Source organism: Heteronotia binoei, chromosome 4 (genome assembly GCF_032191835.1).
Source record: "Heteronotia binoei isolate CCM8104 ecotype False Entrance Well chromosome 4, APGP_CSIRO_Hbin_v1, whole genome shotgun sequence".
Lineage (NCBI taxonomy): Eukaryota > Metazoa > Chordata > Lepidosauria > Squamata > Gekkonidae > Heteronotia > Heteronotia binoei.
In genome coordinates, this window is record NC_083226.1 from 102048142 (window position 1) to 102067426 (window position 19285).

The 19285-nt window shown below is 39.8% G+C and overlaps 1 protein-coding gene across 2 annotated transcripts in view; it reads right to left on the bottom strand.

Moving 5' to 3' along the window:
* Positions 1–19016, bottom strand: part of KCNN2 (potassium calcium-activated channel subfamily N member 2) — a 173819-nt gene extending 154803 nt beyond the window's left edge. For both annotated transcript variants that reach the window (XR_009555265.1, XM_060235589.1), the window contains exons 1-2: positions 17674–19016; positions 16588–16683 (exon numbers count right to left, since the gene is read on the bottom strand). Coding sequence is in view for 1 of the 2 variants with exons in the window: in XM_060235589.1 (XP_060091572.1) it covers positions 16588–16683; positions 17674–18783 (1206 nt within the window). In the remaining variant the exon portion in view is untranslated. The remainder of the gene's footprint in view (positions 1–16587; positions 16684–17673) is intronic.
* Between the last annotated feature and the right edge of the window lie 269 nt (positions 19017–19285).

The following is a 19285-nucleotide window of genomic DNA, read 5'->3' on the forward strand; positions in this document are numbered from 1 at the left end:
TAAATTCTATCTTCGCACTGCCCCACATATCTCCTTGGCTGTGCAAGCTTCTTACTAGGTTTTCTCCTAAGTTTATATATATATTGCATGCTCATTATAAATAAATTTAAGAATTGTTATATGTTTTTGACCAGGTATTAACCATAATTTGATTTCTAGGATTTTCTCATTGTTTTATTAAGTTTGATCATCATTTCTTTCAATATCCTGTGCAGGAAAATTGGACCTACAAGTCAAGTTTAAATGCATGTTCATTATGATAGTCTGAAGAATTGCTGGTATGTCTGTTAAGAATTGTTTAAGGATTAATTATTTGCTTTTAGGATTTTGTTGTTAAAGTTTGTTGAAACCCACTCTCACACCTATGTGAGACCCACAGAACAGATTGGAATGAGCTGGCACAGAGAAAAATGGGGTTCAGTGGAACTTGATCACCCCACTGATTTCCAGTGGTTTAAATTCTCTGATCCAGTTCTCTAATCATTTTGAGTCTGATCCCTCGTATACATGTATGTTAAAGCTAGCATTGTTCTATTGAGGCCTATTTTGTTTTGTTTGTTTTTGAAGTTTTTTCTTATTTTTGACAATTTCATATGTTCCAAAGCTATAGCAAAAGTTTTTCTTTCCTTTTTGTGACCATTTGCAGAATCCAGGGATAATTCCAACTCTGGTAATCTCTTTTTGGAGCGCCAATCTTGTGCACAATTTCATGTTTTCTTTTTAAAAAGTAATATCTGTTGCAACAAAGTAAAAAGCCTCTCATGAATCTCTAGGTACATGCTTTCTATATGGGTGTACAATACCCTGAATCATGAGAAGTTTTAGGTTTATATAGGTTTATATTGTGGATTGTATTCTGCATAATGTATGGTGTATAAAATTTGCCCTTTAACATTGGAAGGGTAGAGACCTTGTCAAACTAAAACTCCATGCGAGGAGGAGAAAGTCTCCAGTCCAAAACAAGTGTGATAATTTATCTAATATGTGCAACCCTATTTCAACAGGGTTGAGCTCAAGTTACGGCAATTTGTGGACAGCCAAGAAAAGCTTTAAAAGGAAAAAAAGCATCTATTATTGTTGTTTTGTTTGTTTCTCCAAGTATGTTTTCCAGGCTCTTCCATATCTACCCAGAGGTCCTGCAATTTGCATGGTCATGCCTCATTGATGTTGGAAGGAAGGCCTCCCCCAAAACCCCATCCAAACTGAGTTATGGAGACAATTTACTTCCAGAGAAATTCCTCTGCCTAGCAAAAGGCTAGAGGCCCCAGCGAGATCACAACAGCAGCCTCACTGCCACTTCCAAGTTGTACTTCCAAATTAAAAGAATTCCTTTTGGCTGCAATAGAAACAGATTTCCCTGTGAAAAGATTGTCATGCATAAAGCACGCAAACTCTCCATGAACTCAGACTAAGGGATGAGAGGAACCAGGAAATGGTTCTTATATTGTAAAAATTTGCCAGTATGGACTGCCCATTTCTGGCACTGCTTTCACTTATGTTAATATGGCCAGTTTGGATTGCCCATTTCTGGCCACGCTCTCACCTATGTCTGAATGTGTGTATCTTTATCACCTAGGCTACAATATGTTGCTTGTCATAAAGGCACATGAATTGATTCAGTTTATAGCATGTCACTTGCATATGTCCCTCATTATTGCTTATGTGCCTAGAAGTTAAGATATTCATTCTGTATTCTTACATCATAACTAATAATGCTTATTGATAAAGAATTGTCAATACCAAGACACATAGCTTTCCCTCATACATATAGAGCTTACTTTCTAGTAATTGACATTCCCATCCCCCTCTTGTCTCAACTGTGTTTCAACCTTGGTTGTTTGAAACTTAAATGAGAGCACATCATGCAATTTGGCATACACTTTCCAAGAATCGTACAGTGCAGGAGGGGGGAGAACTGATACCAGAGTACTATTGCATAAAGAGGGTAGCCTAGTTTCAAAAGAGACCTGGTGGGCCCTCTCATGCCATAAAGAGGGTAGCCTAGCCTCAAAAGACACGGTGGGCCCTCTCACGCTAGCCTGCATGCCCAGCCCCATGATGGAGACCTGAACAGCTCTACAGTGGATGGCTGGGCTACCTAGCCAACATATGCCTCTGAATAACCCTTCTCCCCCTACACATGCATCTTTTTTGGACAAAAATTAAATACTAAGATGTGGCAGTATGAATGCATAAACCCATCATTTGTTCTCCAACTGTGGCTTATCTTTACCCCATATCTACACTTTCTCGTCACCCCATTGTAATGTCATTGCATTTCTTCCTGGGAATGTCAAAACCAAATTGTTATTTTACTGCTTTTGCAAACAACCATTTAAAATCTTATTACACATTAACTTTTCAAAAAGAAAAAAAAGTGAAATGTGGAGATCACATTTAGTTCTGCACCCCACAAATAGTTGGAAATATTGTTTCATTGTCCGTATGAAAAGAAATGTGGGAGCATGATATATCTGGCCTATTGCCTGGACATCTGTTATGTCTGAGAACAAATAGTTCCCCTTTCATGTTTCTGTTCCCTTTCCATGTTTTGTTCCTCTTTCTTGAGAAGTGCATCTCTGGAAATAGGCATTGCGGGCTAGCATTGATAAGAGATGTAAACGCCATCTCCTTATTTGGAGTAATATGTTTCCGGTTATGAGGTATTACCAAATGTATTTTTAGTCTACCTTGAAATCAAATAAAGTTGGCTTGCAGAAGAAAGCAAGCGTGTTTTCCTCTCCCAACACTCGTGTCAGTGGTCATTCGTACATATAAAGAATACATCTAGCAATTTCTAATCATATTTTGGCTATTGTATATACAGAGAACAATTATTTTCATACCATCTAGGCCAGGATACTAATTTAAACATTTTAATTAAATAAAAGACACTAACAATATAGGATACTATGATTCTATTAAGCAGCGGCTGGATGAGCAGTTGTCAGGGATGCTGTAGGCTGATCCTGCATTAAACAGGGTGTTAGACTAGATTGCCTGTATGCCCCCTTCTGATTCTATAATTCTGTAAATGAATTCAAAGTTAACATTACAAAAATACAACTATATTTGTTTCAAACTGTATTTATTTAGAAATATTTATATTCTGCTGTGTCCACCTAGCATATTCTGAAGCAGCTCTGAACAGATTTAGGTTGTGAATAAACACTTTGGCCCATGGAGAAATCCAAAAATAAAATGAATGTAATACCTTTTATTAGGATCAGTCAAAATATTACAGACAGTATACAAACTTTTGAATTCTTCAGAACTCTTCATCAGCCTACATGTGTAAAAAATAAGAGGAGGATGAAAGCTGTTTCAAACCATGAGGTCCTTGGTTTACAGCTTGCACAAGATATGTTACAGATTTAATTAGATTAGGTGCAAAACTGGTTTCAGGTTGCACTAAAAGCGCTTTGTGTGTGTGTGTGTGTGTGGTGATGGTGTGTGAAGGAAGCCTGTTCCAAAAGCCTGTCTACATCTTCAAGCCTCAGTAATTGTAATTAATCAAAACAGACATGATGTCCACACAATAAATTTTTGAATGACCTATTACAGTAACAGAAACCAAGTCACCTAGGGGCATCAAATACTTTATCTGCAGAATGTTTTATATCAGAAGCAGCCATACAGTCTGGATTTGAATAAATCAAGGGACAAATGCAAAACCAAACCAAACCCTGGAACAGCTCTAACAGTCAATTTGCTGCAGAAGCAGAGATGGATGCACACTTTGCCACCCCAGAATAGTAATGAAAATGTGCCCTAAGACATGATTATATTCAAAGTGAGCTCATTTCTATTTGTACTCTAGTCAATTGCTAATTCACCTCATCATCCTAACTCTTTTGACAAATCACGGCACAACATTGAGCTTGACAAGGATAACAATGATTCAGAGTGATCCTGTTGATTGTCTTGGTGGTGTCCAATCCAAATGTCAACCAGGTCGCTAAAAGAATGCCAGCCACCTGGAAATTCCATAACGGGTGTCAGAATTCCACTTAGATACATCAGTCTTTAAGGATAGATCATAAAAATTGGTTTCTAACCCTGTAGAAATTCTGAGTCTGAAGGATGCAGCTGTGCAGTGTTCCAATTTAAATGGGGGACAAGGGCTTTCAAAACTAGCAAAACAAAATACCTTTCCTAAGCTGCTTTTAGTACTGGAGACGGGAAGAATACAGGTGTCCCTAACATTTGCAGCAAAAAGTTAAAGCTGTGCCCTCATGGCACCAGTCTCCCTCTGGACTGAATAAACACTAAATAAAGCTTCAAGGCATAGGAGCTAAGTCTCAGTTTATTCATAGTTCTAAAATACAAACAGAACAAGGTATTAATATGATTTTAGCATTAAGCAATTAACGTAATCCTAATTATATAAACTGGTAAATTTTATAAATTTTATAACTGGTAAAATTAATGCCATCTTTTTGTGAATTCTTTTAAAAACTGTTGTGCAAATATGATAGGTAAATAATATAAAACTTCAATTATCAGCATACATATGGCAAAAATAACACCTATTTTAAAATGCTGATCATGATCTGTAAAACTGCTTCATATCTGAAGCTTTCTTTGACACAAAGATTCTTTTTCTGCCATCAAACTATTTTGCACAATAAAAATTACACCAGATGTAAATCATACAACAATAAAGCTACTGAAATGTTAGCAATTTGACCATGCAGATCTAACATTGATATGGTTTTCAGCATTGAAAACATCTCTTCTTTACTCTTCAGATTTGGTGCAATTTGTATTATTCCACAATTTGTATTATTTCACCTGGATAACATGTCCCTCTTATTGTGAACTATGCTGTTCTCTGTGTCTAAGCTTTTATTTCTTAAAAAAATTGCTATTTTTTCCTGTTCTTCCAAAAATATTAAATTAATGAAAGCTTTGTATAAATATCATTTAATACATGATACTGATCAGAACCAAAGCTCCTTCTTAAATATAGTACATACAGTAAGTGCCAAAGCTGAAGCACGTTTACTAGGAAGCAAGTCCCAATGAGTTCAGCGTCATTTGGTAAGCTCAGCTGTCCATTGCATATTCATGCATTGTAAGAAAAAAAATAGCTCATTTCTTCACTGTGCAACAGTGTTGGAAAATGGCAACTTGAAGAGAACACCTCTCTCTTTCTTCCAAAACTCCCTGAAAAACTGCTCCCTCCCACCCAGGATTTCAGGTTTAAATTTTACTTTTGACTCTGGAAAACTGTACAAAAGAAATGTCTTCTGGCGGAAAACTGCAAGTGAAGCTAAACATTGTTCCCCTTGCCCCTTCTCTTTTCTAAACTGACCCTCCTGATTCTGCTTTCCTGCCAAGAAGAAGGTTGTCAAGACTGTCTTGCATATATTTATATGTATTGTGTGGTTTATTCCTGGCTTCCAAGTATGTGTGTTTAATACATTCTCACCCCATTTTCTTGCAAGGAGCTTATAGGTACATACTTGATTCTCCCCTCTTGCCTCCCAACAACTCTAGCCCAGGTGGAGATAAAGTGAGTGACCAAGATCATCCAGTGGGCTTCATGGCAGAGTAAGGATTTTAAACCAGGTCACTGCAATTCTAGTCTGACACTATAACCACTCACTGCCTTCTTAGAATTGTAGGCTTCAATTTCTCTTTTTTAAATGAAAAGTAACTTAACAAACATGTTTAAATAAATATTAACATTAATATGCTTCCACATAAACACTTCCCCCCATCCTCTCCTCATCCCCCAGCCCCACCAATCCATTCAATGAAATCAGAGAACCATTAGTTCAGCATTCTATGCTATGTAATGGCCACAGGCAGAAGCACAGAATAGCAAAAGCCTGTGTGCATTCAGAAGCACTTTAGGCTTGCACTTAAATATTCAGGATCCATGTAAACAGTCTTGCATATATCAGAGTATCTGTACAATCCAGAATACCCACTATGCTTATTTAGTGTTGTTATTCTGAACCAGGAATCCTTTTTTACACAGGCAGAATCCCATCCATTGTTACATTGACTGTTTTAAGGCTATTTCACAATAATGTACATGGCAGATACCTATATTTTATTGCCACATTAACTCCACACAATACAGCAGGAAACTGGGGCAGTACTGCTCCCCATAGCCTGTTCAGTAGAATAAGGTGTATTCATCTTGCATACTATGGGGTGCATTCTGCATGCAAATAGTATAACTGTAGCATATCCCAAAACTGTAACTATAGAGTACTCACCAGTTCCAGATGGTAATTAAACATAAATTAAGTATAAAACAAATTTGAATTTTCATGGTGATGGTGAAATCTGAATAATTCATTTATCTTTTTGTGATATATTTGCAACTTAGAAGAACAATGCTAATCAACTGTTTACATGCAAATAATTATATGTAAAACTGACACAATCACTGCCTATTAGCTAGTTGGGCTGCTGTGTTTCTTGGTTGTCTTCAAGGGTAGCCCAATGTTCAGCACAAGTACAAATGCATGGTTACAAAAACATGTCAGCTGAGTCTAAGAAAGGATAGAATTCACAAACCAAACACAGCTGACAAAAGACATGCACCAGTGGGCTTTTCAAACAGTGAGGCTGGTCCATGAGTGAGCCAAAGTTCTTAACCTGGTCTACAAATGCCAGCTTATCCATCCAAGAAAAGTGGATTCAATCCCTTCAAAGCATCAACCTTCCCAGCTAGCATTACTTCTGTCTGGATTCAGCTTCAGTTTATTGTCCTTTAGCCACTGAACCATAGACTCAAAGCACTGGTTCAAAACAATCTGAAGGCCCAGATAATGAAACATAGAGACATGTGTCATCTGCATATTGATGACATCCCACCCCAAAGCTCCAGACAATCTCATTCAGAAGCCTCATATAAATACTGAATAGCATGAATAACAAAATGAATCCCTTCAGCATTTTACAAGGCAGACCTCAACTCACTGACTCTGCTTTTTAGACAAAAATTCTTTGGGTCTTGTCAAACAAACAAACAAACAAACAAAAAGACCAAAACCACGTAAGAGCTACTCCTATAACACAAACTCCATATTCCACCCAAAGAATAAGGTAGGAGTTGCTAACTGTTATCAAACAGTGCTGACAGATCTAACCATAACAACAGGGATGACTGTATCTTGTCTATGTTTAAATGGTGATCATCCACCATACAATCAAAGCCATCTCAGTTTCAAACCCAGATCGCAAACAAGATTGAAATGGACCAATGTGTCATCCAGGAATCCTGGAGCTAGGGTGGCCTTCCCCAAAAACAGCAAATTGCAGATTGGTCTGTAACTGGCTACCTCATCTTTAGCCAATGACTGTTGTTGGTGCTAAGGTCTAATAACTGCTTCCTTCAAAAGACTAGGGAAAACCCCTTAGTCAATGAGGCATTAACAATTGTAAATGTTAATGTTCCAATATCTTCTCCTGGCAAAATTTTAAAAGCCAGGATGGGCATAGCTCCAGAGCACAGATGGCAGTTCTCACTCTTCAGCATCCATCAGCAAAATCAGTCTGAATCTGTCAACAGAAAAAAGACATGCAGATGCATCTGACACCTCAAGTATTGCATCTATTCTCCATTTGGCCCCCAAGTAGCAAAAATCTCTGCAAAACCACCACAGATAATGATGATTTACATCATTAGTGAGGTCAGGCCTAGGTGTTTTCAAGTCATGAACCACCTTGCAGAGCTGAGCTGGGCAAGATTCAGCTGACTCAATGGTGGTAGAGAAAAATGTTTTGGCACATCATAGGCCTCATGGGTTTCATAGAGTACTTTGATTCATCCCAAGTTTTTTGTCAGCAGTACTCTAGTTATCTTCCAATCTACTTAACATCCCACAATTTGCTTGTAAACCATAAAGTAAGAGGGGCTATCAGAGTGTGGGAGAGGATGCTGAGGAACAACCTTGTCTATGGCTCCACCCTACCCATCATTCAATGCAGCTACAAGAATCTCCCCAGAATCCAGGGTGGATAAAAATCAATGATTTTTTTTTTAAATTTAAATTGGATTTTTTTTAATAAAATGCTTTTTGAGAAAAATATATTATCATCCAAAGGTTATTCTATCATGAAATAAGGATTAGTTTTTAATTCTGAAGCATAAGGCTGTATATTCATGCAATGTTTAAATTTTTTGGTAATACATTCTATTAATCCATTCACAATGTTATGCTCTTCCAGAGGTTTCTGTAAGATTACTGGGCAGTTTCTCTATCTACAAGATATTATCACAGAACACAGATGCTTGGTTTTGCAGTTCTCAAAACTGTAATTTGTGTCTGCAGAGATTGCATGCCTCTTCTACACAGCAAAAATGTTGTGTAGAATTGAGAAAAAGACCTTAATCTCATTGTTCTACAAACCTATGCACATAGAATCAACCCCTTAAGTGCTAAGTTTCAAAAGTTCAATGAACAGAAAAAAAGATTGCTTGGAGTGGAATAGATCTGCACAAGAAGAAACTTAAGTGTGAGGAGGGAGGGCAAGCAGTAAAAATGAAAGTGAAACCTTTTGAGCAGAATACTCCACAAAACGTTGGATCTTTTGTGTGTATAACCCAAGGTTTATCACATTATTCTTTCCCTGGAGGAGAAAACCTATAATGTCAGCAGGCCATAAAAGAGAGTCTTTATGTTGAAAAATATGATTTAAATCAAGTCTTACTGACTAATATGATTTAAATCAAGTCCATCCTGCCACAATCACTGGGCAAGATCTTAAAATCCCCCCAAAGCCACCTGGAATCCAATAGAATTGATTTGTCTCTGAGGATGGACAATTCTAAAAGATCCACCACTTCTGCATGGAGCATGGACTCTGCTCAGTCATGCCATCAGAAGATAGTAATCCAACTATTACAAGGGCTGAACTTTCATTGTTCTGAGTAGATCACCAGCAAGCTGCATGGTACAGAAGGGTTGGAGGTGGGGTGGCTCTGTATGTCAGAGAGGGTATACAGTCCAGTAAGACTGAGGTCAGAGAATTAGATTCCCTTCTAGAAATGCTTTGGGTTGAAATAGAAGGCCCAAAAGGAAATTTAACTATGGGACTTTGTTATCGCCCACCAAATCAAAAGAGAGAGGATGATTATAATATGATGGAAGGATTAAAGATAGTGGCTAAACATAAAAACTGTGTCCTAATAGGTGATTTTAACTACCTGCAGATTGATTGGTCGAGAGAAAGAGATTGACTTTCTTGATGCTCTCAATGACTGTGCTATGGAGCAGATGGTCGCAGAACCTACCAGGGGTGGTCCAATCCTGGATTTGGTCCTAAGTAATGCCCAAGACTTGGTGAGAGATGTAAAAGTGATCACACCACTTGGGAGCATTGACCATAACGTTATTGATTTCACCATTTGTATAAATAGAGAGTTGCCCCAAAAGACCAGCACAACCACGTTTAACTTTAAAATGGGTAAATTCTCTGAGATGAGGAGGCATGTGAAGAGGAAACTGAAAGGAAAGGTAAATACAGTCAAAACCCTTCGGGAAGCTTGGAGGCTATTTAAAACTACAATCCTAACAAAGTAATGGAAGCTGTAAAATGTAAGAAGGACTCCTTTAAGCAGTGGCAAGCTAGTCCAAGTGAGATTAATAAAAGGGAACACAGGCTGTGGCAAATCAAATGCAAGACTGTGATCAGGCAGGCAAAAAGGGACTATGAGGAGCATATTGCAAAAAACATAAAGACCAACAATAAAAATTTCTTCAAATATATTAAAAGCAGGAAACTAGCCAAGGAGGCAGTGGGGCCCTTGGATGATCAAGTGGTAAAAGGATTACTGAAGGAGGATAGGGAAATGGCTGAGAAGCTGAATGCATTTTTTGCCTCCGTCTTCACTATGGAAGATGAGAAGTGTTTGCCCACTCCAGAATCACTAATTTTGGAAGGGGTGTTGAAAGACCTGAGTCAGATTGAGGTGACAAGAGAGGAGGTCCTACAACTGATAGACGAATTAAAAACTAATAAGTCACCGGGTCCGGATGGCATACATCCAAGAGTTCTGAAAGAACTCAAAGTTGAACTTGTGGATCTTCTGACAAAAATATGTACTCCTTCATTGAAATCTGCCTCCGTTCCTGAGGACTGGAAGGTAGCAAATGTCACCCACATCTTTAAAAAGGGTTCCAGAGGAGATCCGGGAAATTACAGGCCAGTCAGTCAGTTGGGAGTGAGCAGAGAAGTGGCCAAGTTTGCAGATGACACTAAATTGTTCAGGGTGGTGAGAACCAGAGACGATTGTGAGGAACTCCAAAGGGATCTGTTGAGGCTGGGTGAGTGGGCATCAACATGGCAGATGAGGTTCAATGTGGCCAAGTGCAAAGTAATGCACATTGTGGCCAAGAATCCCAGCTACAAATACAAGTTGATGGGGTGTGAACTGGCAGAGACTGACCAAGAGATAGATCTTGGGGTCATGGTAGATAACTCACTGAAAAAGTCAAGAAAGTGTGCAATAAAAAAGGCCAACACCATGCTGGGAATTATTAGGAAGGGAATTGAAAACAAATCAGCCAGTATCATAATGCCCCTGTATAAATCGCTGGTGCGGTCTCATTTGGAATACTGTGTGCAATTTTGCTCACCGCACCTCAAAAAAGATATTTTAGCATTGGGAAAAGTGCAGAAAAGGGCAACTAGAATGATTAAAGGGTTGGAACACTTTCCCTATGAAGAAAAATTAAAATGCTTGGGGCTCTTCAGCTTGGAGAAACGTTGACTACGGGGTGACATGATAGAGGTCTATAAGATAATGCATGGGATGGAGAAAGTAGAGAAAGGAGTACTTTTTTCCCTTTTTCACAATACAAGAACTCGTGGGCATTTGATGAAATTGCTCAGCAGTCAGGTTAAAATGGATCAAAGGAAGTACTTCTTCACCCAAAGGGTGATTAACTTGTGGAATTCACTGCCACAGGTGGTGGTGGCGAATACAAGCACAGACAGCTTCAAGAGGGGGTTAGATAAAAATATAGAGCAGAGGTCCATCAGTGGCTATTAGCCACAGTGTGTATATATATATAATTTTTTTGGCCACTGTGTGACACAGAGTATTGGACTGGATGGGCCATTGGCCTGATCCAACATGGCTTCCCTTATGTTCTTATGAGTATTTCAATCAAGTTTCAATCAAAGCCAAATACACTTGTTCTTCATACAAAAGGCCAGATATTACAGATATGTTATTTTTCAGAGACCTGCCATTGCACAACATCAATGACAAAATGGAACCACATAACAGAACCTCCACACCACATTTCCCCAAATGGGCAAGAAACTGGACATTCAATGAATACCATCAATACATGTGGTGCTTTGCATATCACTAAAATATTAAAATATATTAAAACTGTAATCCAGGTTACTTGTTTAGGCATTGCAATAACAACAAAGTAATACTTATTTACTTCCACTGAATTGCTCTGAAAGATATCCAGCTCCTATGCATGCCTATCTGAGAAGGAAAGGCAGTATGGTATAGCCCAGTTTCATCAGATCTAAGCTAAGCAGGGTCAGCACTTGGATGGGATATCACCAAGGAAAACTATGCAGAGAAAGGCAATGGAAAACCACCTCTGCTTTTCTTTTGCCTTGAAATCTTCTTGCTTAGTTTGCAATTAGTCAATTACAACTCGATGGCAATTATGTACATACACAAGCCTGTGGTTTGATGCATGGGACACAGCTCAGTGGCAAAGTGTATGATTTGCTATAAGAAGTCCCATTCATCAACATGTTAAGTTGTAGAAACACCACACCTGACATCATGAAAAGTCACTAAAACTCGCCTGTGCTGGAGGCCACGTTGTTCTGACCCATTGTGAGACAAATATTCTCACTAGTTTTCCTACCACAGACCATTTATTCAGAGTATTTTAATGATCTTTCTCTGATGCAACTAACTCAAACTGTGTCACAATGATAATAAAAACAATGTACAATTAAAAATATTAAAACCATATAAACTTACAAGCAGATCTAACGGTCAAAAGACTATGGTACTGAACATGCATGACCAGTTTAATGAACCATAAGAGCCATCACCAAGTTGTAGGTAACTCATACTCCTTTACAGAATTACAGAACATTTCTGTAAATGCCAGGAAATAAACCAATATAGTGCCGCTAGATGAAAATCAGTGATGTGGCTATAACAATACAATATAAAATCATGCCATTTGAATTGCATGTTCATAATCGGAAGACTAATTTCTCTCATTTTAAATTGAATACAATGGCACTGAATGCCATAGCTTGAAATCTGCTAAGCCTATACACATAAATAATCAAATGTGCCTCAACTGATAAGCATACTTCAAGGGCTATGGTGTGCATTCCAATGTTGGGCTTCAAGGGCTATGGTGTGCATTCCAATGTTGGGCTTCAAGGGCTATGGTGTGCATTCCAATGTTGGAATAATAATAATAATTGTTGGAAGCCGCCCTGAGCCACTTGTGGGAAGGGCGGGATACAAATCCTAAATAAATAAAAATAAATAAATAAATGTACCTGCAGCCATATGTTCAGAAAATTGAAGGAATAATTCTGTAATTCTAAACAAATATTGCAGAAAATAGTGCATGCATATCTTATACTGCACATCATTAGCTCTATTTGCATTACTATATTCTGTTTGGCAGAGGTTGGTTGAAGTTTTCAAATACATGAGCTATTAACTTTTCCAAGCTCAAAAAAGAGTAAAAAATGATTACTCGATGAGGAAATATGATTTTATTAACCACAGCTCGCCTTAGGAAAAATTAAGTTTTTAACTTGAATCTCAAAAAGTCAGCAATCTGCATTAGGATTTTCTTCCCAGCCAGCATGTGTTTCTTGAGATTCTTCTGAAGCAAAATATATACCTCCCTCTGTTGGCCTAAAGCATGATCTTCATATTATGTTAAGTGTCTCAGATAAAAAAATGTTCCTTTGTTAACTACTAAAACTCAGAAAATATGTGATTTTTTTAATAAAGTAGTGTCTCAAGTATTTATAATGGCTCTCATTTGAAAAACAAAACAAAAGAGTTACACAACAGTGCTGCTTTTTGACAAAGGTGCTATTTTGACAAAAGCATCCATTGCAAAATATTTTTAAATCCCATATTCATTAAGAGTTGAAGAATAATTGGTTTTAGAAATGGATTTAGAGCATGAAGACTAGGCTGTGCAGAAACATCAGTTTTTCACTTAATATAACCCAGCATAGAATAGCACAGATGACAGAACTGGAAAAACCACCAGAACTGAATTAACCATGCACAAAAAACTAACTTATCTCAGAGACAAGTCCCTAGTAAGTGCAGCTTCACAGTGCAATCTTAAAGTTATACCTTTCTAAACCCACTTACTTCAATTGATTTAGAAGGCTGTGGTTATGCTTAGGGAGTAGTCATCACCTTTAAAATCCATTCAGAATAAAAGTGATTCCTCTCATCTATACAATCCTTGCATCCTTTTCTTTTATGTCTGGCCAGATTATGCTGTCAGAAAATGCAGCTTGTGTTACATATATATATATTTAATAGAAATAAAAGATTTGGTTTTATACAAGTAATTTAAAATTGAAGTAACTTTAAAAGATTACTTTACTACATACTTACTTATGCATGTATTTTGGGGAGGGAAGGTTAAATTGCCCAATCAAGAATAGACAAGGCTTTTGATATTTAGAGCTGTCCACAGTGCTGAAATGGAAAGCCTGCAAGCTATGGAGAGTTGATAGTTATCATCTTTCCACTATGAAAACTGAACTTCTAATGTATATCTATATAAACATATTTTATTGGAGCTCCACCAGGATTTCATGCTCGCTCCTGTACAATTAACTGTCTTGTTAAAAGCTTCAACTAAGCTAATTAAGTTTGGATAGATTTAAAACTGATGGGGGCTTACAGACCACCTCGAAAGCCTTTATTAGAACTAAAAAATACATAGTCTCAATTATAATGTCACAGAATTTCAGCTTTCTATCAGTAAGATCTTTGTGGAGTGTGATACTAGGAAACCAAAGGGGGAATTACTTAATGGAGGGTTCCATGCAAGACTTTTTGGAAACTGCAGTTACTTTCATTCTTTGTTAACAAACTATAACAGATAATATCTGGTAACCTGACAATACAGTATTGCTTCCCTTAAAACTAAAACAATGTTTTAGGAAATAATGCTGCATTGTCAGGTTACCAGATATTAGAGAAGTCATTCCCTGCTGTTGTAACCTGTTAATTAAACCTTTTTCTCAATGTACACAGCTAATCTAGATAAAATTATAAATAGAATCACGTAAGCAACTTTGTCTTAAAATACAATGACTGTCAAAGAGCCATCATGTCATCAGTTCAGAGCAGAATTTGCATCATTGCAGATATTAGATCCCCATCAGATAATTATTTTAATATCAAAGAGAGAGCAGGGAGAGCAAGATATAAATAAAAGAAAATAAATAAATAAAAACTATTTCAAACGTAGTAAAACTAGTTGTGCTTTATTGTAGATCACTGTAAATGGGTCTTAGAAGTAGTTACAAAACTTTAACTATAAGTTAACTCTTATTACATAAGGATGTGCTTTACAGATCAGCAAGAAAGTGTAAAGCTCATTTCTTCAACATTTTATTGGACTGAAACACTATAATAAATTCTGCTGTGCTGAATTAAGTGGTAGAAACAAATTAGCTATAAGCAGGCTTCAGATTCAGTGGGAGCTCACAGAAGCACAGCTCCTGAACCTTTCTGAGAGTTCCACATGCTCCTTCTGAGAGTTCCACCTCCTTGTCCATTGAATAGTATGTGCAGCTGCATAACAATCTCTGGATGAGCTCCACCACCTATTTTTCTACAAAAATAACCCCTGGCTATAAGCAATGTTCATTTTTATAAATTGTTACTCTATCCAAAGCATATTTACTCTGAAGTAAGTTCCATTATGTTCAGTGAGGTTTGTTATCAGGTAAGCATGCAAGTGACAGTGGTAATGGATCCATTTTCATTTCATATACCACAGCTTTATTCCTAAATAAGATTGTTCTATGCAATTGGTATAAATAAAAATTCTGCTTACAGGAATCTATACTATATTATGCAGATGTGCTCTGTCATCTGAGTTCATTTGGTAGTAAAACTTTGCTCATTTCCTTTTGTGACAAATAGCCTTTAATAGAATGGCTTGATTTATTTAGAATTTATTAAAATTATGTGATATTATTGTAATTTTTTTAAAAAAATGCTGATTTACTGAAAACATGTTTAAAAGGGTATTCAGTGAATTCATTATAAATTCCAAGGAAGAAAGATACAAAAATTCTTTATAAATCATATCTTTAAAATCATGTTTTTGCATAAGTTTTCCTACTAGAATCGCATTTTTAAAAAACTCAGACAGGTCAGATCCATCCCCCCACAAAAAGCCTTTTAAATAGAGTGTCTGTTCAGGGTATTCTACTGATTAGGTCAATCAGCTCTATGACCTTGAACCAAAACCCATATATTTTTCCTGGAGGTAGTCTTCTAAGTGAAAGATACAAAATCATCAGGGTTCGTGGCTTAATTGTGAAATATCCTAATAAAATAAGCTTTCCTATATAATGCCAGCCCACTGCACATGGTGATACTTTCTTCCATTAATATATTACATGTAAACATACTGGAAAATCTTAAGTTTTTGAAATATATTTATTATTGGCTTGATTGTTGGATTTCTTTATTTTAAAAAAATTATAGCATTATTTAGGACTGGAAGACATCCTTCAAATTCAACATTTTCCCTCCATGGTAATATGATTCCATGACTGCAATCCTATACACACTTGCCTTGAATTAAGTCCCACTGAAATCAATGGGACTTAATTCCAAGTAAACATGCATTCATGGGGGGGGGGGGAATATACCCCAACACTTCAGAAGTATAAATGCCTATTTCGTCACAAGAAGATAGGTTGAGAAGCCACATTTCATAAGTGACTCTCTCTCTCCTCCAATTCAGAAAGTATCTGACTTGGAAAGAGTATAATCATTCACTTAAAATCAAGAATGAATGTATTTAGCTAAAAACAATGCTAAATCATTCACTCTTAAACCAAAGGCGTTCTTAGTGGACCATTACAAATATTCTCATTGGTCATTCTCAGAGGACTGCAAACATTATAGACAATGATTAACCGCATTCAAATCTGTATTTTTTCTTAGAGTTCTTTTAAAAACTTTTTTAAAATATCAGGTCATATATTTGCATGTTAGACATTTAGTAAAGCATAACCAAGGTGACTGATGCCTTCACAGCTAATCATGTGATCTAGTGAGAGCATATGGATTAGCATAGCATGCAGTTATTGGAGAAGGACAGGTATTATAGCCCCTTCTCATTTGCATTAACAAATCACCTCTAAGGCAAGCAAAGCATAACTAGTACATGCAGACTACTGTTTCCGGGCATCACAAACAACAATACAGGATGTATGCAGCTTTGTTGTTATATATTCAGTATGAATGCATCAGTGCAGTCTGCTTAATTTCACAGAAATGTCCTTGAAACACAGGTAGCAGCAAGCCTCAGATTCTTAAGTAGAACATACCTGAATTTCTCTTGCGTGGTATACAATAATCAGACCAAGTAGAATGATTGTAGAGAGGCTAATAAGGCATTTTAGGGCTAATGAATACAGCGATTCCTGCAACAGAAAAATAGATAATTTTTACATTGATCTCTAGTCCTTCATCCCAAGCATCGCAGAGGGGAATACAGACTCTGTTGCAAGAAAAAATGCCAGTGGTCTAAAAACAAACTCATTGTAGCAAATGAAATCAGTGCTAAAACAGGTGACTGTTTAAGGGTTCACCAAAGCAATAGAAAGTGAGTTAGTCTATAAACAAAGTTACTTGCCAGCCTAACAAAACAGCTTGTCTTTTTAATTATACAAAACTAAAAGGCTTGTTGTAAAGCTCAAAAAACATCAGCTGGTCTTTAAAATGATTTTAGCAAATTACTCTCCCATTCTCCTCTATCCATTTCACTGCCTGTAGTATAACAAAGAGGCCAGGCTTGGCATACAGCTGAGACTTGAAGCTGTAAGTGTTAACATGCCAGGTACTTTGACAGTTGAAGTGTATGCAGGGCATCTTAGTGCTGGAGACAACATTCATTCAGAATATAGGGATGATCTGGAAACCCTTACTAGGTTAGCCTTGACTGGTTGTAAAAGTGGGCAAATCTTTGTACTACCCTGGCACTGCGCAATGGATGAAAGGTCAGTCTGGCACATCTGCAGACAAGGCAAGCAAGGCTGCGATCCACCCTACCAGTGGTATGCAAGAGCAAGTAGGTGAGATTCGAAGCGATCGGCACCAACTAACTGGAGCACCCCACAGGCTTCAGCGGCAACGTAAGACTGTGGATCCAGCGGAGCAACAGAAGCCGTGGCTCTCTAGCCTGCAAGGCTCACTTTTGAAATTAACATGTTTACGACCGGAGTCCTCTGGTTGCATTGCTTGGAATGAAAAAGCGACTGAAGCAATCGGAACTTTCTTACCCGTGAAGGATCAGATTTTAAAAGGAGAAAAGAGTAGGTGAAGAGGAGAGGGAAAAAAGGGGGAACGGACTGAGAAAAGAATGAAATAAAAAGAAGGGAAAGGAAAGGAGGGAAGAGAGCGAGGGAGTATACCTTGGTGTAGGCGCCCCAGGAGAGCTCGGTCTCGATAACCATGACCACGATACCGAACATGCCGAAGATAAGCGCGTAGTCGCTGAGGCGCTTGCGCTTCTCGAAGAGCGCCCGGCGGTGGCCCAACTTGTAGCCGATGTTCTGGTTCTTCTTCTTGCTAGACTTGCTGCCGCTGTTGGTCTGGCTGCCGCCCCCTCCGCCAGCGCCGCCGCCGCCGCCGCCGCCGTAGAGCGCCAAGTTGTTGGAGTTGTTGTGCTCGGGCTTGGAGACCACGATCTCCGGGCCGGCGCCGGCGGCAGCAGCCGAGGCGGCGAGCGAGGCGCTGGGGCTGGAGTGCGGCGGGAGCTGGGGCTGCAGCGGCTGGGACTCGGAGTCGAGCTCGTGGAGGTTCCTGCGGGACGAGCTCAGGTTGCTGAGAGGGCGCATGACGCCGCCGTTGTACCTGCAGCTGCTCATGGCTATTTCCGTGAAGGGGTTGCTCTCCCGGCGCTGCTGCTGGCACGAGGGGTGGCTGCCGCTGCTGTGGGGGCTGCCCGCCTGCTGCTGGCTATGGCACTGGTGGTACTGGGAGTAGTGCGACTGGGCGTAGTGGGGGGGCTGCCGGGACGAACTGGCATGGCTGGAAGGGGTCAGCTCGCTCACGTTGAGCTGGCTGCCCTGGCGGGAAGAGGCTGCCGAGCACGAGAGCGGCGAGGAGCGAGTCCGGAAAGCACCTGCCAGCGGCGACGAAGTACGGAGCAGCAGCTGCAGGTTATCGCCCGCGGCAGCCGCAGCCCCGTAAAAGGCGCAGTGGTTGCACTGGAGGCATGGGCTGGACTGCTGCTGCTGCGCCGCTGCCGCCTTCTCTTGGCTGGCTGGCTGTGGCGGGTAATGCGGGTGTGGGCGCTGCTGCTGTTGCTGCTGCTCTGAGCAGAAGCCCGGCTGGAACTGCAATGGTGTTTCCATGTCAGAGCTGTTAAAGCTGCAGGAGGACCAGGCGCTGGTGCACCCTGCGCAATGCGTTCTGGGCGGCAGAGGGGAGTCCTGTTGCCGCCACGACGGGCCCATCCCGGCTCCCGTAGAATCCAGGCGGCGAGTCCGATTGGTCGGGCGTACCAAAACAACGGGCATCACGTCACCTGCAGGGGGGGGAAAGCTGCAGCGTGAGAAGAAGCGCGCGCGAAGGGGAGGGGCAGCGCGAGAGAATCCCAGGCGCGGCGCGTGCCGGCGCTGGTGCCTGTGACGCCTAGCCCAGTGGGCGCGCGCCGCATCTCCTCTTTCCTCCACCGCCCCCCGCCCGCTCCTCTCTATCTGCCCAGGGGGGATTCCACCTGCCACCGCCAGACACTCGCTGCCGGGGAGGGAGGAGGGGAGCTGTCACCAGCACCACCCGCGGCAGCTGCTGCTACAAGCTCTGCTCGGTCAGGTAAGGGTTATTTCAACCCCCCCCCCCCATCTGGAGGCCTCCAGGGCTTTTAAAGCGGGGCTTTCCTCTCGAGTAATTACTCAATCGCCTAAACCCTTCTCAGTTTACTCACTAATAGATAGCCCACCCCCCCCCCCCGGGGATGTGAGGGTGGTGGAGTCACAGTGGCAGATCCACGGTCTCTATAAGGAAAAAACAGGCCGAAAT